This window comes from Hippoglossus stenolepis, chromosome 13 (assembly GCF_022539355.2).
Source record: "Hippoglossus stenolepis isolate QCI-W04-F060 chromosome 13, HSTE1.2, whole genome shotgun sequence".
In the NCBI taxonomy this organism is placed as follows: Eukaryota; Metazoa; Chordata; class Actinopteri; order Pleuronectiformes; family Pleuronectidae; genus Hippoglossus; species Hippoglossus stenolepis.
The window spans coordinates 5,180,376-5,207,334 of record NC_061495.1 but is presented as its reverse complement, the minus strand read 5'-3'; the positions used below and the strand labels follow the sequence as shown (position 1 = coordinate 5,207,334).

At 42.2% G+C, this 26,959-nt stretch overlaps 3 protein-coding genes across 3 annotated transcripts in view; 2 read left to right on the top strand and 1 right to left on the bottom strand.

The window, feature by feature from the left end:
- LOC124851068 (protein mono-ADP-ribosyltransferase PARP14-like) overlaps positions 1 to 26,440 on the top strand; it is a 30,430-nt gene extending 3,990 nt beyond the window's left edge. The window contains exon 5 of the transcript XR_007034791.1: positions 26,286 to 26,440. The gene's annotated coding sequence lies outside the window, so the exon portion shown is untranslated. The remainder of the gene's footprint in view (positions 1 to 26,285) is intronic.
- parp9 (poly(ADP-ribose) polymerase family member 9) lies at positions 5,653 to 11,314 on the bottom strand. The gene is made up of 8 exons (XM_047342631.1): positions 11,181 to 11,314; positions 8,761 to 9,639; positions 8,158 to 8,358; positions 7,620 to 7,835; positions 7,428 to 7,488; positions 6,412 to 6,884; positions 6,158 to 6,314; positions 5,653 to 5,982 (listed from the first exon to the last, which is right to left on the bottom strand). The coding sequence occupies exons 2-8, from the start codon at positions 9,622 to 9,624 to the stop codon at positions 5,714 to 5,716; spliced, it is 2,241 nt and encodes a 746-aa protein (XP_047198587.1). The 5' UTR covers positions 9,625 to 9,639; positions 11,181 to 11,314; the 3' UTR covers positions 5,653 to 5,713.
- Positions 11,249 to 26,440, top strand: parp14rs1 (poly(ADP-ribose) polymerase family member 14-related sequence 1). Its single transcript, XM_047342630.1, has 17 exons — positions 11,249 to 11,507; positions 11,612 to 11,769; positions 14,338 to 14,374; positions 15,275 to 15,499; positions 17,123 to 17,344; positions 17,474 to 19,710; positions 20,231 to 20,461; positions 20,689 to 20,907; positions 21,088 to 21,166; positions 21,335 to 21,490; positions 21,597 to 21,659; positions 21,848 to 22,024; positions 22,206 to 22,424; positions 22,654 to 23,268; positions 23,473 to 23,606; positions 24,959 to 25,133; positions 25,362 to 26,440. Exons 1-17 carry the CDS (start codon positions 11,249 to 11,251, stop codon positions 25,643 to 25,645), a joined length of 5,490 nt encoding a protein of 1,829 aa, XP_047198586.1. The 3' UTR covers positions 25,646 to 26,440.
- Positions 26,441 to 26,959: the final 519 nt, after the last annotated feature.

The window sequence follows — 26,959 nt, the reverse complement described above, 5'->3', positions numbered from 1 at the left end:
CAACTAACAGTCAGCCAACCACCAGGGGGAGAACGAGATGGGAGGTGTCATGCGCGCACCCTGCAGCGGCAGCCTCAAAAAAAGTTCTGCCTGCAGTATTAGTAGAAGAGTAGAAAGACAGACAACAGAACAGAGAGCAGACGGTCACGGGTGTCGTGTGAAAGGTAAATCAAATGTCAGGAGCAGAAGGCGAGGAGCTAGTCCCTCGAAAAGGATCATAATCCGTTGTCTGGAAGTTTTTTGGATTTAGGGCAAGTGATGTTAACCAAGAACAAATCATATGCACAGAGTGCGTTAGAGTTGTGTCTGCGCCGCATAGCAATACAACTAACTTGTTCAACCACCTGAAAAATCACCAGAAACCACAGTACGACGAATGCATTAAGGCCAAAGCTAACGTTACCTCACTGAATCTCCGTCCATGTCCAACGTCAACCCAGAAAACCATAACAGCGACCCTGCATAGCGCGACAGCGTATCCATCCACCTCCCAAAGACACACTGAAATAACGGATGCAATCGCATTTCATTTGACCAAAGACGTGTCCAATAAATACTGTGAGCAATGAAGGCTTCAGAAAAATGGTCAAGACACTAGACAAGAGATACGTGATCCCCTCGCGCAATTATTTCTCCAAACAGGCATTACCTGCACTGTATGAAAAACGTCGGGGGGGAAATACAAAGGGATGTCACAGCTGCAAAGACGTGTACATTAGCTGGAATGTAGTACAACATGGAAGTGAAAGCAGTGCTCTGTTGATTTAATTTTGGGTAAAAGGTGTTGATACTATTTTATTTATATTTTCCTTCTATGAGATGCACTGTGATAAGGACCAGTCTGATGCAAAGATCTGTACATTAGCCAGAATGTAGCACAACAATGGAAGTGGAAGCAGTGTTCTTGTTCATGTAAACGTGAAAGTGCAATAAAAAGATCTTGTCCCTAAAATTAATGAATAATCGTGATAAATAATCGTGATCTCAATATTGATCAAAAATAATCGTGATTATGATTTTGGCCATAATCGTGGAGCCCTAGTGTCCAGTACTGAAGGTTGCGTCAGGGGTTCTTCTGGGGATAGATGTTGTTCCTGGTAGGCCTCCTGCTCTGGAACAAGGGATGGTGGCTCAGGTGAGTCATCATGGGAAGTGTGGAGCAGTTGATCGATGTGTCTTCTCCAGATGAGGTGATTAGGTGTTTCAACTGTGTATGACACAGGGCCTGTTTTTGCAACAACTGTAGCAGGCATCCACTTTATCCCTTTTGTATAGTTCTGGGCGAGAACCATGTCTCCAGCTGTGAAGCTCCGGAACTTTGCTTTTGCTCAACCTCCACTTGAGCTCTCTGTTGTAGGTGCACAAACTCTGTCTTTTGAGGTCTCAGGACGTCAAGTCGAGTGCGAAGTTGTCTCTTGAGCATAGCCCCGGCAGGAGACACCTTTGTCGTAGCATGAGGTGCATTTCGGTATGACAACAGGAAAGCACTGAGGCGCCTGTTGAGGGACTTGGTACCTTGAGAGGACATGAGAGCTTGCTTCATGGTCTGTACAAATCTTTCAGCGAGCCCATTGGTAGCTGGGTGATATGGCGCAGACTTGAGGTGCTGAATACCGTTCTCTTCCATTAATGTCTTGAACTCTTCAGACACTAGTTGCGGACCGTTATCACTAACAAGCTGTTGTGGAAGACCAAAACGGCTGAAGATAGACCTTAGCTCTTCAATGGTTCTCTCTGAGGAGGTGCTCTTCATGACAGCAACCTCAGGCCATTTGCTATGGGCGTCGACTACAACTAAGAACATGCAGTTCTCTAGTGGTCCAGCAAAGTCTATGTGGACTCTTTGCCATGGTTCTTCAGGCCAGTCCCATGGATGTAATGGAGCCAGCTGTGGGAGGCTTCTTACTTTCTGGCAGGCAGAGCATGACTTTGCTTTCTCCTCTATAGCTGCATCCAGGCCTGGCCACCAGAAATAACTGCGTGCGATTTCTTTCATTCGCACCACACCACAGTGTCCAGAGTGGAGCTCGTCCAGTACTTTCTCTCTTAGTGGCGGTGGAATAATGACACGATAGCCCCATAATAGGCATCCAGACTGGACTGAAAGCTCATTTCTTCTTACCAGGTAAGGCTTCAAACTCGGTGTCACCTCTCCTTTCCTTCCCCGAGCGACTATGTCCATAACCTCAGACATGACTGGGTCAGTGCGTGTGTGCCTCCTCACATGAGTCGAGGTTATAGGAGCAGCCGCCACATCCTTGAAATAGAAAATCTCAGCCTGTGTTGACTCAGTGTGCACGACAGGTAGCGGGAGCCTTGAGAGCCCGTCTGCATTCCCATGCTGGTCCGACTTCCTATACTTGATGTCATACTGGTGGGCAGACAATAACAAAGCCCATCGCTGCATACGACTGGCTGCAAGTGACGGAATGCCAGTATGAGGACCAAAGATCGAGGTGAGAGGTCGATGGTCTGTCAGTAGCGTGAATTTCCTGCCGAAAAGAAACTGATGGAATTTCTTCACTCCAAACACTATAGACAGTGCTTCACGCTCAATCTGTGCGTAATTGCCTTCTGCTTTGCTCAGTGTCCTTGATGCAAAGGCAATTGGTCTCTCTTTCCCTGATGGTATAATGTGTGACACTACTGCACCCACACCATAAGGTGAGGCGTCACATGCCAGCTGAATTGGTAATTTGGGGTCAAAGTGGATTAGGGCCTCAGATTGAGAGAGAGCTATCTTCACTTCTTTAAGAGCTGTCTCACATTTGTCCATCCACTTCCAAGTCTTGGTTTTATTTAGAAGCTCATGCAGTGGTTTCAGCTTATTCGAAAGGTTAGGCATGAACTTTGCATAGTATGTCAGCAAGCCAAGGAATGACCTCAACTGACTCACATTCTTTGGGGATGGAGCATCCACAATAGCCCTCACTTTTGAGGGTGCCTTGTGGAGTCCAGTGCTGTCGATTACGTGCCCCAGGTACTCGACAGAAAGCTTGAAAAACTCACATTTGTCTTCTCGGACTCTCAGACCATACTCCTCCAGTCTTAAGTGTGAGTGCTCATCTGGTCCCGTTATAAGCAGATCATCCAGGTAACACTGGACCCCTGGTAGCCCACTCAGAATCTGGTCCATTGCTCTTTGGAAAAGAGCTGGAGCAGAGGTAATCCCAAAAGGGAGCCTTCGGTTATCTGAAACGACCTTTTTGTGTCACTATGGTCAACCGTTCCTGTGACTCTGGATCAACATGCATCTGGAGATATGCCTGACATAAATCTATCTTACTAAACTTCTGTCCTCCAGCCAAGCCTGCAAAGAGTTCATCGATGAGGGGTAATGGATACCGTTCTACAGTCAAGACAGGGTTCACAGTGACTTTAAAATCACCACAGATCCTTAGAGACCCATCTTTTTTTATAACTGGAACAATCGGTGTAGCCCATTGACTTGTGCTCACGGGTTCCAATACACCACACTGCACTAACCTGTTTAATTCTGCCTCTACCTTGGGTTTGATAGCATATGGAACAGGTCTAGCCTTAAAGCATTTTGGTGCACTTCCTGATTTAACTGTCAGCTTAACTGTAATGTCGTTCATGCTGCCAAGTTCTCCATCAAAAACGTTGGAGTGCTTCTTCAGGATCTCCTGTAGGAGGCCCGTGTCTCCATCATTGACCATGAACACTTCTTGCCAATTCAGTCTGAGCTTCCTCAGCCACCTGCGGCCTAGCAGAGCTGGACGTTTTCCTGGAATGATATACAATGAGTCTTTTTCTGATTGTGGTGTTCCACGTTCCACGACTCCTAACACTGGAACAGGCTCACCAGTGTAGGTCCGTAACTTCAACTTAGTCCCTCGAAGAGTGACGTGCTGCAGCTTCTCCTTGTAAACAGTTTCTGATACCATGGATACACGTGTACCGGTGTCCACCTGCATCCGCACTGCTTTGTTCTCCACCTGCATCCGCACTGCTTTGTTCTCCAGCAGGGTTAACACTAACCCTAACCCAGTATGCATCATCACTGTCCATAACAGATGTCCTGCTCGCTGCCTTGTTCTTGGACTCAAAAGACAACCTATGGACTTGGGTTGATGTACTTAGCTGCTGTGCTTCTCGGGCAGCCATCTCCATTGACTTGCTTATCTCTATGGCTTTTTCCAGTTTCAGGCTATCCTCTGTAAGTAAGCGTTTCTGAATAGACTCACTGCGTAGACCACACACCAATCTGTCACGTATAGTGTCATTGAGTGAAAGTCCAAATGCACAATGTTCAGATAACTGTTTCAGTACAGCAACGAACTGTGAAACAGATTCACCCTCTTCCTGGTTCCTTTTATGGAATCTGAACCTCTCAGCAATAACGAGTGGCTTAGGGGAGTAGTGACTTCCTATTATTTTCACTATTTCCTCATAGGACCTGTCCCCTGGCTTGTCAGGTTGCACAAGACTACGTAGTAGGTTGAAAGTTTTTGCTCCCATGACACTTAAGAATGTTGGCACTAATACATCTCCTTTAATCTTGTTAGCCAGTACGAAAAACTCAAACCTCTCGGAGTATGAAGTCCATTGTTCCGCGGGGTTTCCTCCTCCCCGGCGGCAGCGCTGTTCTCCGTGCAGGTGCCGTCTCATCCACGCTGTAGCAGCTAGCTTGCGCCGTCGCCCCGTTAGCCACGATCTCGCGCCGTATATCCGCCAAAAAAAAAAAATTCCGGTAAACTCGGACTTTCAACCGAAAATACCAAACACAACGTGAGAACGCATAATCCTCGTCGCCAGTTTTGTTGTGTACTCACGCTATTATCGCCAATAATGAATACACGGGAGACCTGCTCGTAAACCTGTATTAGTTCGTACACAGAACAGGGGATTGCAACACCGTAAGCACGTAACATAAAGGGGGCGTGACAGTGAGCGTGAAGGAACAAACTTAGGCGGTCAATACACAACAATAATAATGAGTGGCAGTAGAGTACATATATTTTTTTCCAGTCCCCTTATGAAACTACATTTTAATTCATTAGATCCCTTTACATGTCTGACTTGAATCAAGAATTACTCTCTGAGATGTTGATAAATGACCTGCCCCCTGATCCAGATCCACACCAGAGTTTTATGAATCTGTGAATACACCACACAGCCATAAATACATTTTCTGATCTTCGCAGATTATCAGCATTCAGTATAATCTAATACAAATGACTGGATAACTCAAATTTTTTTTTTTAAGATAACATTCCTTTGAAACGGTGTCAACGAGCCACTTGTCATAAATGTATGTTTCTCTCATTTATTTAATATAAGTTGATCCTGTCCTGTTGTGTGTTGCAGGGCTTCTCTCCTGTGGTCACTGAACCAGAGCAGCATCATCCTCATTCATTCTTACAGCTTTTTATTCCCTGGTCATGTTTTAATAATCCCCACGATTTGCTTATTTAGTTTGTATAAGGCTCCAGAAAAAGGTCATTTTAAAATCAAAATCATATATTTTTTAAAATGCAGGTAAAGTTTGCGTGCGTGTTCATCCAGGTCCTCAGTGGATATTAGTATTTATATTTATATACTGGTCTGGTTTATATAGTTTCAAAGGCAAAGGCAAATTGATTCATTCATTTCTCACAGTGTTAACATGCATTAAGAGGGAACTTCAGGTTTAGATTAACACGGGACTGATTCTTTAATGTGTAATAGGAAAGAGTGGAGAAATGGCTCCTCAGGCCACCGTACAGGTAATGATGTACTTGGGCAGAGCCTGGTAACCACTGAATATGACAGAGAGGTCAGGTCCTCCACTCACACTGTCGAATATTTGTGGGTGTGTCCCCACAACTGGTAGAATGAGACCTGGTCTGCCAGGGGTGGAGTTTCCTGTCAGCACCTCGGCCTCCACAAGGTACAAGTACGTCTCATTGCGCTCCTTCCACACTTCCATGGCTTTCCTCACTGTGCCAGCAAAGTAGATACCCTCTCCATAAGCTGGGTCTGTAAACGGACAAACACAAAAAACTGGTTATGATCTATGACCACGTCTGTCCTGAGAGATCTGATTACAAGTGGTCAGCACTAAGTACAGGTCTGAATGCACTTAAAAATGTTCTGAGATGTCCGCTCGTTCTCTCTCGCTAAGAATCTGGTTACATTATCAAATGCTTCATACCTGCAGGTGGTGCGTACTCTGCATGGAATCCAATATGGCTGACCATCTCGCAGAACTGTGAAGGTATAAACTGAAACATGTTTCGAGTGGAACATTGTAGCTGTTGTTTCTTGGCGTCAAACATCTTCCTCAGCGTCGGGTTCTCCACTTTCTCCAACTAGATATACAAAAAATTCCACCTGAGTCAAGCACTGGTGAACAATAAGACATAAGATATGGAGCACTTCCAGCAGAGACAGTTACACATACTGTACCTTCAACATGCACAGCCCCTCCTTTATGAGAACAGATGCTCTTTCTGAGAACAAAACGTCGCGAATATCAACTGGCGTTCTTTCAAAGGTCACCTTCTCGGTGGAGAAGGGGAGCATGGCGCGCTCTTCCTCTCGGACAAATTCTTTCTGGATGTTGCAGAGCATGGCCTCCACCTGCAAGGCGGCCACGACAATTTCCTCATGTGAATCCCCGTTCACCGTTATGTCTGCATGACCTTTGTCAAAGGACTCCTTGAAGTCGATGGTCTTTTTGGTCGACAGACGGGTCAGCTGCAGATATTCCTCCTCGCCAAAGCAAAGAATGAAGTTGTTACGGATGGTGACGCGGTGAGAGGAACGGAAAAGGCACCAGAGCCATCGTTCAGCCTCGAGCCTCGACTCAGGACTGCCATGCAGGCTGATCTGTGGAGCGGCGGGTTTGCTGACAGGGAAGTGATCTCTGTGCTCCAATGCTGGTGGAGCAGACACACAGGTAACAATCACTGCCACAGTTCAGGATTAGCTGCTTTTTAGTGATTGCAGATTAATCAAACATGCATTCCGCACTGTACGGATGATTTTTACATTTGCTGTCCTACTCTTGCATTTCTGGTTTGTACTACAACTCCAGAACTGTTACAGGGAACTACAACAGCAACCAAGATTCTATGTATTCCGTTATTTAAACATTTCTTACACAACACATAAATAAGCAGCACTATACAAATGTCTTTCTACTTTAACAGGAATATTATTGCTATAAGTTGTGGTGAAGGTTTGGCCTACTTTGTAGAGGCAACTTGCACATTCTTACAATTAACCTCAACATTTTGCAAGAATTATTAAAGGTTCCTCAAATTTTCTTCCCACAGAAGCTAATCTTTTTAAGACCGTAATTACTGCAAATATGGGAAGTGCATATCTTCTTCTATTACTCTCAGTAAAATACTTAAACACTTGCATTGAAAGGTCATCTTTTTCATCAGTTAATGTTAATAGAAATATGGTGTTGTTACCCTGTGTAAAGCCGGGATCAGGGGCTTTTTGCTGGAAAGATCTCATCGCTGTCTCAAAAGCCTGGAAAGACAAAGTCATTAAGTCATCTTTCTATCACGATAACTGTCGAGGCGTCTCTATTCAATCCGCCTGCAGTGGGCACACGTACACACGGTAATAACATTCTAATATCGCAAAAGCATTAATACAACCTTATATGTGTCTACTTCCGATGGAAATATGACAAAGTGAACTTCAAAGGTTTGAGGGGACTTCTTGGCAAACCCCTTCACTGCATCAGTCATGACATCGGCGACTTGTGTTTTACTGAGGCCGTAGCCTCCTGTGCCGATGGCGGGGAAGGCAATTGACCTGTGCTTATTTGAGACTGCGATAGATAGGCAATCCAGGACTGACTTGAAAAGGACCTGTAATTAATGAACAAAGAGACATAGACAAATATACAGTAAATTAAGATTTTCCTGCTCACCAGATGATATATTTGTCTCTCACTTCAGCTATTTTTCAATATCATCCCTGCAACGAGCTGCATTTAATGCTACTCAGACGATGTGCTCTCTGGATATACCAAGGAAAAAGGAACTCTTGCAAGTTGTGCAAGATATTTTTTCAATGTGAAAAGTTTAGTCTAAATTAAATCATTTGTTCCTTTAGATAAGTCAGATAATTAATATTACACATGACGATTTAATATTTTCCTCTTTTACTTATATTAGAATCATGACCTACCTCCTGGGCTGCAATGCCAAGAGTGTGAAAAACCTCTTTACATTTCAGGGAGTAGCCTTTTGTGACGATCACTTTTCCTTTTGGCTTGGCTCTGTGAAGCTCTCTTTGCATTTCAGTTCCTGCTTTCTTCAATAAAGCTTTGGAGACGACACCGTAGCTCAAGTTTCTGTCTGATGATGTGCTGTTTACGATGACGTCCGTCTGAGGGAATCCAAAAACAAGAATAAACAAGGTGAATAAAAATACAGAAACTCATGCTCCCATACCTGCTGCCACCGCTGCAATTTTTTTCACAAAAGTTCCTGGATCCAAATCCCCAAAATTGAACTCCTTGGCCGAGGTTTACAGTTAATCACATTCTTACTATAATTCTATTTAAAATTAGAGCAAAACCAAGCAAGAATTTGTAAATATTTCAGCTGCATGTGTCACACGACTCTTCTGGTCTTATGATGAGGGAATGATCATAATTGGAGAATCCTTTTACCCCTAATAATGTTTAACTAGAAATAATCAATGTTTAGAAAAGCCTTCTAATTGCAGTGCATAAAATAAGTACATAATAGGTTTAATAAACAATCAAGACAGATGTCAGATTCATACCTCCTGTTCCTCAATTCGACCCCACTTCAGTGTCAGTTGGATATTTCCAAACTGGACTGTAGGAGTGGAGCTTTTGGCCGCTCCTGCTCCTGCTCCCTCGCTGTACGTTTTGTGGGAAAGTAGCTCACAACAGGCCCTTTCCATTTCCTTTACTGTGGGGTCGTCGTTGTTCACAAGGAGGATCTCCTCAGGAAGATGTTGTCTATAGGAGTTCTCATAGTACTCTTTCACAGTTGACACTATGGTGTCCGCACAGAGTGGCAGGGGGAAGTTGAACAGTCCCGAGCTTATAGCAGGAATGGCGACAGTCTTCAGGTGGTTTTCTTTAACTCTGTCCAGAATGCTCCTGATGGCCTTCTGCAACAGCGGTTTAGCCTTTGAAATTTCATACTTTGATGGGTTTGCTGTTAAGGAAGGGCCCACAGCATGAATTATCTTCTTACATGGTAGGAGGCCAGCAGCACAGACAATTGCATCTCCTGTTTTCAGATCCCCCTTCTGTCTGATGTAATCGTTGCTGTCCTGTTGGATCTGCGGACCCCCCCTGCTGGACAGAGCTCGAGCGAGGCCGCCCCAGTGTTGAAGCTTGTCGTTGGCAGCATTCACGACGGCATCCACGCAGACATTTGTAAGATCGTCCTTCCACACAGATAACTTGATGCCTGCACTCAGCACGCCGGCAAACCTCTTCTCTGAAACAACGGTTTTCTGCGGCACAAGGGACGGAACACTTCCGGAAGCCACCTCCTCAATGATGGCCGTGCATCTGAATTTGCTGTGGAGGATGTCGCCCAGGGCCGGTCCACATTGCCTCACAATGTGAACAGAAGGCCCGTGAAGAGGGATAATCAGATTACCGGCCATGGCTCCTAAATAGTGCTACGAAAAAAGTAAGTAGGTGTGAGTAAATCATACAATGACATCACTGTCTGGTTAATATATTTGACACTCTGTGTTGTCACCCTTATTTCGATCATCTCTAGTAATCATCCTATCACTAAACTTATACTACCCATACTATTCTGTTTGTAGTGGCAGGTGCACATTATTTACATATCTCTCTACATTTATTTATAGTTGTTGCATGAACACTGAGGTGTCAGGTCTAAATAACATTTAATCTTAACCTACTGGCAGTGCTGGGATGCAGCAGAGTACATTTACTTCATTAATGTAATCAAGTACATTTTTCATGTATCTATTCTGTACACTTTTACTCAAGTAGAAAGTTTGATGTACTTTGAGTACATTATGTCTATTTCTTTGTACTTTTACCAAGGACTCAGTAAGTAGGGGTGCTGAGGGGGCTGCAGCACCTCCTACTGGCAATCGATTGTAACTGCAAGGCCAAATTGTCCAAACATCAATAAAAAACTGAATTTCTCAATTTCCCTTTCTGGAGTAACATTTTGAGGCTAGCACAATAGTAGGCATGTATATTTTATTTTAAATTTAATGTTATTATCCTTCTTGAATTTAATGTTTGGAACATTCATTCAGTATTTTCTGTAGCCTCTGATGCACAAATGTAGAATCTGTCATAGATGTGTAGACAATAGACACAAACAGAAAGGATTGTGGATTTTAGTGGTGGAAATAGTGGGTTAGACAAAGAATATCTGATTATTTTATTTTACTTTTCTTCCCTCACATTGATATAGATTAAATCTAGTGTCCGGGAGTCCTGCTCATAATGAATTAATTTGACCGACAAGCACTTTTTTGGCCTTTTCTAGTGTAAACTGTTGTGAAACTGTTATACAATGCTGCACACAATTGAAATGATACGAAAATCATGAATATTGTGCTGCATTCACTACTATATAATTATATAGGCTTTGTCTCAACCCCCCACCCAGCTCTGACCATCTTCCACAACAACTGACTTTTACTTAAATATACTATTTTGTACTTCCTGAACTGGGTGACCCACTTACAACTAGAAACATTTGCTGTTTTCTATCACTCCATGAGAGGGAGACAGAGATCAGGGTTTTTCTGCTTTAGTGTACATGAAAGTTATTTGAAAAAAAAAACAAGAATCAACGTTAAGAAACTATCCAGGTGGGGGGCGGTTTGAAGTTAAAATACTAACATAATATTCCTACTGTTGTCTCACTGCTGTCCACATTCATCCTCTGTTGCATTGGCAGCGTTTAGACTCGTTGAAGTTGGTTAAAGTTGAACAACTTCACTCACTGGTTGACATTCAATGGTGCATCGTTGTCTCCGTCTTTCTACGTTTCTGCGAGAAAGTTTCAACGCGAACTCATCCGCCATTTTCTCTCACCTCGACCTGTTGTCAGCGCGAGCGACCTGACGCAGCGCACGAGACCAAACTGACCACACACCTGTCCGTTTAACGTTGGTTTTTAATGTCTACGTTAAAAGATGAAGTTTACGGAGTAAAACACACTCACCTGCTTTCTGCTGGAAGGTTCCGAGGAGGACGAGGCAGAAAGTGAAAGTAAAAAGCGGATTCGCCAAAATGGGGGAAAAACTGTTGCGTTTCCCAAGAAACAAAACAGAAAGTAACTGGGGCGCAGCGGCAGAAGCAGCCCGGACAGCAGACATGTCCGACGCGTATTCTTACCCGCTGCTCGTCGAGCTGGAAGAAAACAACTTTCCGAAAATCAAAATCAAGTTGCTGAAGTACTTCAACAGCAAGAAGTCCTGCGGCGGAGACTGCGAGGTGGACTACGAGAGTGGCAGCAGGACGGCGGGGCTGCGCTTCCGCACCGAGCAGGGTGGGCTCCGTCTAAGGCCTGGACTCAAACTAGAGAAATACAAAAGTGAAGTGACCTCCTCTTAACAATAAGTCCATCTTCTTCTTCTTCTCCTTCACTCACAGACCAGAAAAATGTGCTGAGGAAAGACTCGCACCAGATCCAGTTGGATGAGGCTGTTCTGAAGATGACCGTTCGAGTCCCTCCAGATGAGAAGACTGCACCAGCACCACCAGCAGCAGCACCAGCACCAGCAGCACCAGCACCAGCAGCACCACCACAGGTAAGTGAGGTGCAATGAAATGTCAGGGTTCCTGTGTGTGTATCCTGGATAAAGAGGTGTGAAAGTACTACTACTTTATTTGTTTTGAGAAGTGCCATATAAATAAAGATATTATCACCCCTCCCTTTTGGAAAACTCAATGAGCTTGAACTAGGAACAATTTTCAAAGTATATTCAATGAGGTGTGGCTTTGAATCAAAGCTATAGAGCAGAGGTCACTAACAGGCGGACCGCGGTCCGGGTCCGGACCCAGAAGCCGTCCCGTACGGACCCGGACCTACAGCCAAAACAGAAGGTTATGATTTAAAACCTGACGGGGCGCTTCTATTTGTAATCAGCGCAGCTTTTGTAGTCTTTACGGTAGTGGTTTAGCGGATGAGAAACGCACAGACCAATTGCATGCGAGTTAAGCCATCCCACGTGATACTACTCAGCCAATCAAGTCTGTGCATTCCAGACGGTAAACATTGCGACTCTACAGTGCAGACATGAGAGAGTTAGAGGCAAGTTACACATGAAAAGACGGTAGAAAGAAAAAGAAAGATAGAGATACAGGTAGAGAAAACAAAGGGAGAGATACAGAGGAGTGAGATGGAGAAAGGGAGAGAAACAGGAGTGAGACTGAGAAAGTTGAGAAACAGGAGTGAGACGGAGAAAGTTGAGAAACAGGAGTGAGACTGAGAAAGTTGAGAAACAGGAGTGAGACGGAGAAAGTGGAGAGAAACAGGAGTGAGCTGGAGAAAGTTGAGAAACAGGAGTGAGACTGAGAAAGTTGAGAAACAGGAGTGAGACGGAGAAAGTTGAGAAACAGGAGTGAGACGGAGAAAGTGGAGACAAACAGGAGTGAGCTGGAGAAAGTTGAGAAACAGGAGTGAGATGGAGAAAGTTGAGAAACAGGAGTGAGACGGAGAAAGGGAGAGAAACAGGAGTGAGACTGAGAAAGTTGAGAAACAGGAGTGAGACTGAGAAAGTTGAGAAACAGGAGTGAGACGGAGAAAGTGGAGAGAAACAGGAGTGAGCGGAGAAAGTTGAGAAACAGGAGGAGACTGAAAGAGTTGAGAAACAGGAGTGAGACGGAGAAAGTTGAGAAACAGGATGAGACGGAGAAAGGAGACAAACAGGAGTGAGCTGGAGAAAGTTGAGAAACAGGAGTGAGCTGGAGAAAGTTGAGAAACAGGAGTGAGACGGAGAAAGGGAGAGAAACAGGAGTGAGACGGAGAAAGGGAGAGAAACAGGAGTGAGCTGGAGAAAGTTGAGAAACAGGAGTGAGATGGAGAAATGGAGAGAAACAGGAGTGAGACGGAGAAAGTGGAGAGAAACAGGAGTGAAAGGGAGAGAAACAGGAGTGAGACGGAGAAAGTGGAGAGAAACAGGAGTGAGACGGAGAAAGGGAGAGAAACAGGAGTGAGCTGGAGAAAGTTGAGAAACAGGAGTGAGACGGAGAAAGTGGAGAGAAACAGGAGTGAGACGGAGAAAGGGAGAGAAACAGGAGTGAGACGGAGAAAGTTGAGAAACAGGAGTGAGACGGAGAAAGTGGAGAGAAACAGGAGTGAGACGGAGAAAGGGAGAGAAACAGACGAACAAAGTGGGGGAGTGGGATATAAGAGGGGAACAAAGTGATTCTAAAACTGTTCAATTGTTAAGATGTGTTGAGATTTATTATCTGTAAAATTGGTGGAGACTTTTGAGTCAAGATGTGAAACAGAAAAAGGGAAATTCAAGCTTTTGCTCCCTTTATTTTATTTTTCTGAAGTTAAGCTCTTTATTTGAACATGCACAATTTTCCCATTTTATTTATTTTCTCTTATTTTGAAATGCAGCCCTACTTTTATTTAGTTAATGGGAGAACATTATACATATCTGCAATCAGACATATATGTTCAGTTCTATGTTACGTGACAATAAATATTGTCAAAAAGTTTTTGAATCGTACTGAATTCATTTGATTTGACAGTTTGGTATTTAGTACATGCAGATGTTGATAGAACTACTAGGCAACTTAAATATATATCACACTAAATAGTTAGACATTATGATCTTCCGGACCTTTGCTTCAAGAAATTTTCTCTAACTGGACCTCTTTAAATTTTAGTTGAATACCCCTGCTATAGAGCTAACAGTAAAGAAGGAATTGAGCATGGACTTATAGTTGAACCCTCTTTGTAAATTGTGGCTGCTTCATGAAATTGTTAATATACAGCAAAACATTTGACAAATCTGAGGTTAATCGATTATGTGTTTTACCTCCTTACTGTGCTTATACAATGCATAGTATATCAATATACTGTATATTGAGCTTTAGGCCCAGGCTTATGTGAGAGCACATGAGTCATAACTCAAGGCCGTGCTGGACGCTGTGTTCTTTGCTCATTTTACTTCCTGCTGTTTGGAAGCTGGTAATTAAACAAGGGATACGCCTTTCTGTGATATTTACTTGACCCAGTTGATGATTGAATTAACGTGTAACTTGTCTGATTGGACATTTAGCTGTATGAGGTGAAACTGGTTACACAAGAAGACAAATTAAAACACAGTTGTGACTTAAATCGTTTTTTTGTGTACTGTCAGAAACGGGAAGTTCCATCGGATAATGTCAACAAGAAATGTAAGTCACACCAGTATGTTTCTTACTCTGTGACTATTTTTGTGTTTGTTTGTTACAGATAAATTAACTCAGACTTGCAGTGTCAAACCACACACACAGTTAGTTTTAGTTTTGATTCTCTCCACCCTGCCCTTTGTCTCTCACTCTTTTTCTTTTGCTTAGCTGTATCATGTTTGGGTTGATATTCAGGCTTCATATGAACCTTAATTACAGGAAACTAAATAAGCACAGCCCTTTAGTGTCGAAATTGTTTGAAACTGTGACTCATCAGAAAGTAATGTGTATTGATGCAGCTCAGATAATGAAACAGACTGCTGCTGATTTTCTGTAAATCATCTGCCTTCACTGTAAAAGGGATCCATGGGCAGAAATTGAATATAAAATAATCCTGGTTGTGTTTTCTCTTGTGTTTTTCTAAATTGTATGAATTGTTTTCTTTGCCCTAGAATGGCCCTTTATATCTAATTACTTTATATTTACATCGGGAGTGGGTCCTCTCTACAGAGGCCGCCATGTTTTTTTTACAGAAACCCAGACTGGAAAAAATAAACGTGATGACGTTTTTTAACTTGTGACAGACACAAAAATGAAAAAAGAAAACAAATTTGGTGATAAGAGCTGACAACGGTAAAGTGGTGCTGCACCTCTCGCCTGAATAACGCAAATTTGTTGCTGCTTTTAATGCTTCTGTGCAAAAAAAACCCCGTTGAGTTGTGCATGTGTGAAAGTGAAAACTCTCTAGATTTTATCCTGAGGTCATGTCTGAAAAACGGCTTATGAGCTAACACCCAGAATAAGCTTTCCCACAAATAAGACATTTCATTAATTGTTTGTGTTACTCTATTATCTTACTTCATTAAGAAATGTGTGTTCAATCACTTACTCTTCATCAACTCACAGCTGAAGTTCAGGCGGAGGCCAAAGGCAGAGACGATGTAGCAGCAGAGGAAACGCTGTGCTCCACCTCGGCTGTTTTAGGGAATGTTTCTGAGGACATGAGCCTGTTCATTTTGGAGATGCTGGTGGAGAACATTATGAAGGAACCGAAATCCCCATCTGCCTCTTTCACGTTGGAAATCATTCATGGCATCTCCTCTGTTGTGGTTACTTTCGAGAGTGGAAAAGGTATTTGCTTACTGTGTGTGTGTTGTGTGTGTTTATGCGTGTAATAATAGTTCCAAAAAACACAACTTGTACAGAGGTTGCCTTTCAATTGAGCGCATCGGTATCATCTTCAGCATATCTCTTATTATAATAATGCTAAAAAAGAAAAATACCAAGTAAATTTATGGGAGATATTTACAGCACGACACACCATGATAAACTGATGACACTTAACCCTGAATCCTTAACCCTAACATGATCAATGCAGTCAACACCAAGCTGAACTACACCATAAATTAGATCCTGCGGGTACTAAGAAATTACTTTTCTGCATTTTCTCAGACCACTATAAAACATCCTCACCATCCTAACCATGAAGAGTTACATACTATTGCCAACAAAAACAAATGCATGATGTCCTGTATCTGCCAAATTCTACTTTATTGATCAATTGCAACAATAGAACCGGAAAAACGTATCATTAAAGAGTTTTCTTATTGACTCTTTTAAGGTAATATAAAAAAATTGTGTTTATCTGAAAACATGTGTTGTATGAACCCTCAACTCCTCCTTGGCAAATATGTTGGCGCCATTTTATGAAAAGGTATATTAGGGCCGTATTGAAGAAAAAAAGATTTTGAGAATATGTTGTAAAAAAGTGATATTACGAGATTTAAGGCGTAATTTAATGAGAAAAAATATCATAATATTACGAGGAAAAAACCATTATACTACAATATACAATATATTACTTTTAGGAAACAAGCAGCAAGGAGAACCCGTGCTCTCCGAGTTTCACTCCATCTGGATCCAAAATATTGAACCAATCTCATTGTTTCTTGAGAAACTATAACCGTCTTCACAGCAGGAGATTCTCTGCTCAGGCAACAACACATAAATCTCTGGAGTGTTCAGGTGAGGGGTGGTGCAGCAGACAGAGGCAGGATGTAACGTATTAATTATTATTATTATATATAATTCTGCTGCAGAGATCGCGCCAAATCGACATTGGCGTCTGCCCTTATCACCAAAAGAGAAACTCTGCAGAAAGTCCGGAGGCTCTCACTCAGACATTTGGATCTCAAGAATTACGCTTTTGGCGGAAAGCAGCTTATGAAATCCCTTTGAATATCACACAGTTGTAACCAACGATTTACAGTCGACCACCATCAAACATTTTCTTCTCCACAAAAGAGGCAATTTCCTCCAAGCGTGTGTGGTTCTTTCTTTGAAATAGACACAGTTTCTTACACAACCTTTTAGAGCCCTGACACTACCACATTAATGTGGTGCTCATGTGCCGAAAGATCAAGTAACATGAAACCTATACTAATGTATAATTTAATAAGATGCTGCACATTCCTCATTTTAACAGACAACAAGCTGATCATTTGATCCCCTTGTATAATGATTCGTAGCCTAAAATTATAACAGAATTCTCATAATATCATGACTTTATTGTAGTTAAAAATTACTCATTTTTAGTTTGTCATTTTACTACGACTTAATTCTCGTTCAATTTTGATTTCATTCTCATCATACCGCTACTTTATTTTTGAAAATTTCTTTCGTCCTTTAAGGGGTCTTAAAAACTGTATCGTAGGTTATTGCCTAACTGCCTGACTTTTTATCACTATCCCACAGAAAGCGCTGACTTTGTGGCAAGATGCCCTCAAAACAGGATGTTCACCAGTAAGGGATTGTCAGTCCGGCCTCTTGAAGTCACTAAGCAAGTTGCAATCGAAGACACCCAAAAGTTCGAGAAAGATTTCCTCCACCTGTATTTCGAGAATGCAGGTGAGGATGTGGAAAGTGTTCTGCTTAATGAAGGGGAACAGTTTGTCGTCACCTTCAAAGACAATCAAGGTAACACAGTTATAGTACACGTTGAATATTACTGTGTCCATATAAATGCAGCACAATGATAATCAGAGATTACCACCTTTATATCAATTCTGGACATTTGACAGTTAATATGATGTTTTTTTTCTATAGCTGCTCAGAAAGTCGTGAAGGAGAAGCATCACATCCAACAGGAAGAGTTCAGAGTTTATCCTTTCTATTCATCTTTGGGAGCAGCCCTCTATGGCAAAGACAGGCCCTCCTTAAAACTCCCCGCTGCCATCTCTGAACCCACTGACAATGCTGTGTGGAGATACCTAAATGACCATAAATCAGCATTAGAGACCATTCACAGTGACTTAGCTAAACACTTCTGTAATGTAAAACACGAAGGATCTGCTGTGATCTTGAGTCCCGTACCTTCAATTCTTGGCCAAAAAGATGCCAAAGCCATCATTAAAGAGTGGAGCAGTACCGTGGGGTCAGCCTTTGCACAAGCTTTGTCAAAATTCAAATCCCTGAAGTTTCAGCCAGATTCAGAGGTATTGGAAGAGTGTGTGGAGAATATCGGACAAATGCTACAGAACAAGGATGTGACTTTAGTGCATGATAAAGCCAGCGGTGTCTTGTCAGTGGTTGGCTTTGTGGATGATGTCAATAAACTGGAGCAAAGTCTTCGTAAAACCATCAACAAAATTGAGGGAAGGGTGCAGAGGGAAAAAGCGATGAAGACCGATGTCATCAAAGTGTCCCCATCAATATTCCACCTCCTGTGTCAAGATGGTCTTCAGGACAAATTGATACGTTTGTACCCAGAACTCAAAATGTCCTTCACAAAAGACAGTCCAGATTTGACTGTAACTGGTTTAAGAGATGAGATTTTGGAAGCAGACAAAGTGATACGCGAGGCAAAATATTCATTAAAACGAATGAATTTAGAAATGGATAAATCTGTGCTTGACTTGCTGAGGTTGGAAGAGCAAGATGAGCTTACAAAGGCCCTGCTGACATCTGACGGAATAGATGCAGCATTTGAGATCAGTGCACAGAGAGTGGAGCTCCTTGCTTTTTCTGACAGAGATCTGACCAAAGCTGAAGACCATCTGAAAAAGCTTTTGATGTCTCAGAACATCAGTGTAGAAGATAGCAGTGTCCTGAAGACTCTGGCATGGCAGGATCTGGTCAGACAATTACAAGATGCCAACAGCAAGTCATGCAGGAGACTCCAGGTCCTCTGCACTGGTAAACAAGTTGTTGTGAGTGGCCACAAGAGTAATGTCATGAATGTCAGTGGTGCGCTTGAGAACTTCTTAAAGCAGAATGCCAAAGTTGAAGAAAGTGTTGATGTCAAGTCCAATGCCATCATTGAGTACATTAAAAAATGCAAAACATCTTTTTTGGAGCAATTCAAAGACAAAGTGACAGTGTCTTTCAGAAACGAGGCCATCTGTCTCAATGGTTCCAGAGTTGATGTCACAAATTGCAAGACCTTAGTTGAAAACTTGGTCCAGTCTTTGATCTTTGAAAGTGTAAACGTCACCAAACCTGGGGTGAAGAAGTTCTTCCAGGATAAAGAAGCTATGTACGTGACCTCACTGTTTGGCAACACTGGCTGCTTGGTCCAACTAGTTGATGAGACAGGTGGTGGGCAGAATGATTTGGCCCAAAGCCAGGGACCAAAACCTGTATATCGGCTTCAGACATCTGATGGTGTTGAAATAGCTGTTTGCAAGGCAGATCTGTGCAGTTACCCAGTGGACGCAGTTGTCAATTCTTCTAATCAGCAGCTGAAACACGACGGGGGTCTTGGAGCAGCACTGTTGAATGCTGCTGGACCTCAGTTGCAGGTTGAATGCGACAAAATAATTAACCTGAGAGGACAGCTCAGGCCTGGAGACTGTGTCATTACTGATGCTGGAGGACGGCTTCGTTGCAAAAAAGTTATCCATGCATTTGGACCCGTCTTTGATCCATCTGCACCCCAGAAGTCTCATGCACAGTTGAAAAGAGCTGTTAAAGGAAGCCTGGAACTTGCTGAAAGGCATGGCTGCATCACTGTGGCTCTGCCCACCATCAGCAGAACCCAAAGCTTTCGTCTTGATTTGTGTGCGCTGACCATCATCAAGGCAGTGAAGGAACACTGTGATGAGAAGTATAATGACAACACCCTGAAGGAGATCCATTTGGTGAACAATGACGACGCTGCTGTTCAGGCTATGGAGAGAGCTGTCAAAAGTGAATTTGGAAATAGTGGAGTCACTCTTCAAACCGCGTCTCCACGTCTGACACAGGCTAGATCTACCCAATCTGACCCAAACTGCTTGGGTCAAGTGACAACCAAAGAGGGCTTGAATATCACTCTTACTCAAGGAAACATCCAGGATGCCACGGTAAATAGAATTTTAAAATGTTTCTAGTTAAACATGCTTTCAGAGTGTGACGACAAAATACTAGAATAGAATTAAAGCTAGGGTTGGTAAGCGTGAAAAAAGCTAGCAAGAGCAGACTACTCTTTGACAAAATGACACGGATACATCCCACTGTCTTCTCTGCTTCAGCAGTGTATGTCTCTCTGGCTGAAGACTGGTCATGTGCACTGAGTGCATGGGCAGGGTGCACGCTGGTTAGTGACAGACCGGTACATCAGCCTATGGCGTCCATTAATTACCAGAATTATTGGTTGTGTTTATTATAGTCCCTCAAGAGCCACAGACACTTGGGACATGCTTTTTTGATTGTCACATGGCTATCAGGATGTGAAGAGGATTTCAATAAATACGCTAAAAAGTTTTTCAACAACTTACCAACCCTACCTTTAAATACTGACTGATTGCTCAGACTAACTCCCAGACTTTTGGTCTAATAAGGATGTTGTTAAATGAAGAACTGATAACATTCTGTTTTTCTTAGACTGAGGTGATTGTAAACACTGCGTCTGAAGATCTTGAACTGAACAAAGGAGCAGTTTCAAATGCAATACTGCTCGCGGCCGGACCCAATCTTCAGCAGTTGATAAATGCCCAGAAGGCCATCGGACATTTTGGTGAGGTCATTGTGACAGACGGCTGCCGACTGAAGAGCAAGAAAGTCTTTCATGCAATTGCACCTCATTGGGACAAGGGACAAGGCGCAACTGAAAGGGTAACATGCTCTATCATCTGAGTCTGTATTCAATACTGCATCATATGGAACATGCCTCAGATCTACCACTTTTCCTGCTTTTCTGTTGCTAAATGATATTTTAGGATTATACTATATTATACTTATTATTACATCTAAAATTGCATGGGATAGTAAGTGTATGCAGCAGTGTAAACTTTCAGTATGTGGTACATAGATTTTAAAAGCATCAATGCTTTGCCTCCCAGATCTTGAGTGCCATTTTCAAGAATTGCTTGGACAAGGCAGAGGACACTGGCCTGACCTCCATTTCTTTACCTGCTGTCGGCACTGGAAACCTTGGTTTCCCAAGACACCTTGTCGCCTCTTCGATGTTGAGTGAAATCTTAGCGTTTAGCATGAAAAAACCTAAGCACCTGAAGGAGGTTGTCATTGTCCTTTATCCAGGCGATGCAAAGACGATCCAGGTAAGGAAACAGAAGAAGCTTTGGAGTAGTTTTGTGTTATTTTCCCATGGAAATTAACTTAATGACAAATCAGCGATGGTCAATTATGTCCATGTTAATGAACATCTGCTCTTGTAATGTTTTGGTTATGTATTGATAATATTTGTGAGTGTTTAGTGGAAGTTCTGATTCTGTCTACAGGCCTTTAAGGATGAATTCGACAAGGAGTTCCCCAGTGCCTCAGGTGGTCCAGCACCCACACGTTCCCCACAAAAAAACGGTAGGCAAACATCTTTTCAACATTTTTATGTGCAGTAAATATGCGATGCTTGTAGAAATGTAAGAAATCTGTAAAATGATTCAATTAAAAAATGATCTGAATGGATCAGTTATTCTCAAATGTATTTTTATTGATTATTTGGTTGATTTGCTGTTGATTTCTTTCCAGTGCAACAAGGTCCCTTCTCAAACGTTAACTCGAGCGCAGGAATGCATGAGACCAAAATGGGAGGCGTCACCATACAGGTGGTCACAGGAGACATAACCAAGGAGACCAGTGAGGTCATTGTCAACTCCTCCAATGACAGCTTTTCTCTCAAGTCAGGTAAATGACAGCGAGAAGAGGGAATGTTTCAGCTATGCAGAACAACTACAATTTAAGTTGTATCCATACACGCTATCATATTATTTGATGTCTTTCCCTCCACTAGGAGTATCCAAGGCTATTCTAGAAGCAGCTGGTCAGGCTGTTGAAGGAGAGTGCCAACGCCTTGGTAATGAAACATTTACACTTAAAACTGTTATGACACTGTAACCCTGACTTGCCACAGTTAAACAATATTCTTGCTTAGTTCTGGGCATCGAATTATATCAAGATACACAAATTCATTCACAATTAGTGCCTTGTAATTATTTATTTTAAGTTTAAATACTAATACAAATCCATTGTCTTCACCCTTAGGTGCCCTGCCCAACCAGGACATGATAATGACCAATCCAGGTAACCTAAGGTGTAAGAAGATCCTCCACGTGATCGGACAGACCGACCCAGGAAAAATCAGAGTGGTTGTTAAAAGTGCACTTGAGATGTGTGTGAAAAAGGCCTACGCCTCTGTCTCATTACCTGCCATTGGCACAGGTGAGTCTGGAGTATATTATATGGAAAGTCTGAGTTTTAAATCAACTTGGAGATGATTTTATTGAATGTTTGTGTTTACACATGAATTCTATTGATTCAGAGAGAATGAACACAGTGTGTTTTTACAAGTGATGATTCCTGCACTGCCTTGTGCAACTTTGATTATGCTCTACCCTCTCAGGTCAAGGCAATGTGCAGGCAAGACAGGTGGCAGATGCCATGTTTGACGCGGTGATCGACGTGTTGAGCCAAAACACTCATGGCTCCCTGAAGACTATTCGGATTGTTATTTTCCAAGCACCGATGCTGAACGAGTTCCACAGCAGTATGCAACCCAGAGCACAAAGCGCTGCCAGTAAACCCAGTGATAAGGATAGTGGGTTGTGGAAAAAAATCAAATGTAAGTACAGAACAGGGCTGTCACTTTTTCTAAATATCAAATGCTTCTAGACTGCATAATTTGAAATCAAACAGGTTATTACAGTTTGAATATGAACCGCATGTTTTCGGATAGAAAGTGACAGCCCTAGTACAGAGAAGAGAATCATTTTTGTGTTCATGTTCCTTTAATCCATAGTCTGGTTTGAATGTGAGATGAATAATGTAGCACTTGGAATTTGTTCTCACAGCATTCCTTGTGGGTGGAACTGCTGACAAGCCCCGTAAAGAAGAAGACTTTGTCATCAAGCCAGTGGCATTCGACCCGGCTTGCTTCCACATCTGCGGGGACACACAGGCCAAAGTGGTCTCGGCCAAGCAGTGGATCAATGATCTGATAACCAAAGATCAAAACAAAAACACCATTAAAGGCGCCGCCATCCTCAGCTTTTCCGACGCGGACCACCAGCAGATTATTGACATCCAGAAGACCGTGGGCGTGAGCATCAGGATCGAAGGCAAGAAGGATCAGGTCGAATTAACCATTGAGGGATTCAGCAATGGCGTACTCAAAGCCACCGCAGAGATTTATACAATGATTGAAAAGGTGAAGGATGATGAGGACCTGAAGAAGTACATGGTGATGGTAAGCACAGTTGCAGACTGGCAGTACCAACAGCAAGGGTTCCAGTATCAAAGCTTTGATCCAATGACAAACTTCCAGCTTGAGCAAGCAATGCAAAAGAAGCTGACAGATGTAAAAGTCAACATCCAAGGTCAAGACTACACCGTCACTCTGCCAAACGGACCGGCCACCAACAGAAAGGGACACACATTGCAGATAAGGAGAATTGACAAACTGAAAGGTATTTGACTGACTGATGAGAGTTCTGTCTAAAAAAGATAATAAAGCAGTGGTAACTGGTAAAAGTTCCAATATGAAGCTAGAATAATGTGCATTCACACTAGATTCAAACCTTTTATTACCACAAATGATTTCCCTGTTTTAGCACAATTTCACTTTTTGACCCCTCTCTGTCTTTTAAGCCAAAAATGTATTTTGTCTCTAGATGCAGTACCTGCGCACTGGGATGCTATGCCCCCCAACACTACTTGTCTGGCTGTCCCCATCCATGCTGGAACACCAGAGTACACTGAAGTCCTGAATCTGTTCCAGGCCTCGTGTCACCGAACAGTCATCAAGGTAGTCTTCATTTAAAATGCACTGTATTTAAAACATCATGTTTTAGTGACACTGCTTTGTTACTAGAGCAGAACGTTTTGTTGTGATGTTGTTTCAATACCAATGTTTTCCTTCCTGATAACAATTTAATACCTGTGCATTTAAAAAATAACAACATATATAACGTTTTAACAGTTATATGCTACTAACCCTGTATGGAAGTGATGAATGCTCACATTGTAAACCCATTGAAAAACAAATACATGCAGAGAGTGAATGTCATAGAACTTCTTTGATTACGCTCCTGGAAATCACTTATTCTTTGCTGCCTTCAAAACTGTACTTGTCAGGGGCAAAAAAAGATTCAGATGATTAAAACCGTGCGCATGTTACCGGCGCCAGACCTAGGGGAAATCTGGACCGGCAGCAAGGGTTACACAGGCTAGGGAGCGCTGCGTAACCAATAGATACATAGATATAGTCTCTGTGGATTTAAGAAGGGAGGAGACTAAGTTTAGTATCTTGCTCAGACTGAACTCATTTATTATGAGCTGCGCATGCGCTGAGCCTGTGCTTACGGTCTCCCTTCAGGATCCACCGCTGTACCAACAGCACCACCTACTGACGTGGAGTATAATTGTCATGTGAAACTGTTAGAATAGTTAAGTTGTCTTTCAAAAAATAGGGGGGTATCTGTTAAAATAAAAACTAAATGCATAGCATTTTCGACCTATTACACGCACGCACACATAAACATGTTCACTTTATAAATCAAAGTCCACCTGGAAACGTAAATATGTGAATCTGCAGGATTATTCAATTCAGAGACAGCTGCGATGTCCTCGATCTAACAAATTTTACACAATTATATATCAAAAAATCACCACAGTATTCATATATTTAGAGCAATCGGACTAAATTACTTCACACATCAATAGGATCCTAACCTCCACTCTGGGATATTATTTGGTAATGGAAGTGATGGCACAGTCACGTTCACTGCAGCAGTTTAACACGTGGTTAATGGTAATGATGAAGTGGATCAATAATCTGGCTTCAAATCACCACCTCACGTCTGCACGTCCCTTCCCCCAAACAGTTCCCTACGCATGGGTCAGAGTTAGCGTACAAGTGTGCACATTCTCCTGTCAGGTTTGTTTTTATAGATCCCAACGTTTGCTTGAGAAGTGGCGTACGCATCTATCAGACCCTGTTTTGTGCATATGCATCGGTTTCAAATGAGGCCCCAGGTCTTTTCGTATCGTCCAATTTAGAGTACGAAAAGAAAATTGCAATTTTTATCTGGGTGAAATGAATATACTTTTAAAATGTGCTATGGGATCGTCACAAATTTTCTTTCCCCTCATATTTAGATTGAGAGGATCCAGAACACTATGTTGTGGAAGAGCCTACAGGTCAAGAAGTGTGACATTGAGCAGCGAAACGGTCATTCAAACAACGAGAAGCGTCTGTTCCACGGCACCACTGAGACCATAGTGAACACGATTAATGAAAATGGCTTCAACAGGGCTTACGCAGGAAAGAACGGTGAGAAGTTTATGATGAAAATATGGGACAATGTTTAACCAGACTCTTCCTTTACCTTTATTGCTAAAATGAAACTGTTCAAAAACATTCATATTTTTTTTTATTTTATTGAATATTCTGAACACTAGTTGTTTTTCAGTTATTTCTTCATATTAACTTCAGCGAATGGAAGATAGATGCTCACAGATAAATTAAAACAAAACATTTTTGCTGCTGTTTCATTTTCAGCTGCTTGTTATGGCAACGGCACGTACTTTGCTGTCAGGGCCGACTACTCTGCCCAGGACACATACTCCCGTCCGAATCTGAAAGGGGAGAAGTGCATGTACCTCTGCCAAGTGCTGACCGGGGATTACGCGCTTGGACAAAGAAACATGGTCGTACCACCAGTCAAGAGCAACACGTCCCCTCAGTCGTACGACAGTGTCGTGGACAACATGGCTAATCCCAGCATGTTCATCATCTTCCATGACGTCCAGGCTTATCCGGAGTATTTGATCACATTCAAGTAACGCCACGATGTTCTGACATAACAAGGACCAAATGTCTCCACATTTTATACTGCGTTAAAAACACTTAGAGTTTTTGTTTCACATCAGCTGAATAATCGCATTTGTTTTCCCATCTACTTGAGGTATTTGGTTAAAGAAGGTATTTAGTAATCAAGTAATAATCACAAGAGTCAGGAATCAGAGCCACATGGTGCCTTGGAAATGAACCATACATTGATCACATAACAATGTCAAGAAAGGCGAATGATTGCAAACAGATTGGTTTTTGCCTGTATGTTATTCTTTGTATAATCAAACCGATAATTGAGTGTCGAGAATGATGGACCTGCTCTCCTGAAGGAAATCATGGGATACAAACTGGTTTTGGAATTCAGATTAGCGATTACTTTTGGTTTTGAGAGGAGTATGGAAGTTAACTGCTGTTCCAATAAACGCAGTGTGCAATTAGAAGTTCATAAGAGCACACTTGCTTGTTCAGCGTTTTCTTTATTTGATTTAGAGTTGATAAGTCGAGCTTCACAGTTGTGTCCATTTATGTCTATTAGAGCACCACACATAGGAAATTGTAGTATTGAAAGAAATATCAGTTTAAATATGTGTCAATTTCCTCAAATTTACATAGCCTTGTAGTACACACCAGGTAGAATATGTCAAACCCCTCCTTTCCACATAAACGTATACATACAATCACAAATGAGAAACAAATACAGCCCAAACCACAAAGTTTGCTTCTCTGTGTGAAAGTTGTGTTTTTCCTACCAAGCTTTCTCAATAAAAGTGAATATTCAACACTAAGCTTTTGTTTCATCTCTTTTCTCCAGTTTAAGGCAATTGATTCTCTAAATTCATACATAATCACTTCAATGAACCTTTCATACAACTTTGAGATTCATCCCATTCAGATTTAATTATTTGAATTTATAACAGTAATATAAATATATGATTGTTACGATGTGGTAACAAAGTTTGGTCTCCTCAGGTTTCTCTGAAAGTACAGTGCGATATATTCATCATTGGGTGTCGGTGTTGTCAGCATTGCTCGAATCTCTGGCTCCATCTGCAGGACATACTGCAAGTGTGCATATACAGTCTTCCCTCCTGTTGCCAAGATAAGGAAAAGGAAAACCAGTTGAAATCCTGCATGTGTATGGGATGGAGTTTATGTGGACGTTTAAATAAAACCACGGGAGTCAGCGAATCTTGAGGAAAAGCATATTTTTCACCATTATTTCAGTTACACTGTATATTAATATTTAATTCAACTTGGTTTGCATAGTGCAAAATTACAACACACATTATCTCAAGGTACTTTAC

What these genes read in the sequence shown, in the direction of transcription:
- parp9 (XM_047342631.1), bottom strand. Translation starts at nt 9,624, where the DNA reads ATGGCCGGTAATCTGATTATCCCTCTTCACGGGCCTTCTGTTCACATT. An exon ending in CGGAAGTAGACACATATAAG is followed by an intron (nt 7,489 to 7,619) that starts GTTGTATTAATG and finishes TTGTCTTTCCAG; the next exon opens with GCTTTTGAGACAGCGATGAG. An exon ending in TGATCCCGGCTTTACACAGG is followed by an intron (nt 6,885 to 7,427) that starts GTAACAACACCA and finishes CTGCTCCACCAG; the next exon opens with CATTGGAGCACAGAGATCAC.
- parp14rs1 (XM_047342630.1), top strand. Translation starts at nt 11,249, where the DNA reads ATGGGGGAAAAACTGTTGCGTTTCCCAAGAAACAAAACAGAAAGTAAC. An exon ending in CACCTTCAAAGACAATCAAG is followed by an intron (nt 17,345 to 17,473) that starts GTAACACAGTTA and finishes TTTTTTCTATAG; the next exon opens with CTGCTCAGAAAGTCGTGAAG. An exon ending in GCGATGCAAAGACGATCCAG is followed by an intron (nt 20,908 to 21,087) that starts GTAAGGAAACAG and finishes TTCTGTCTACAG; the next exon opens with GCCTTTAAGGATGAATTCGA.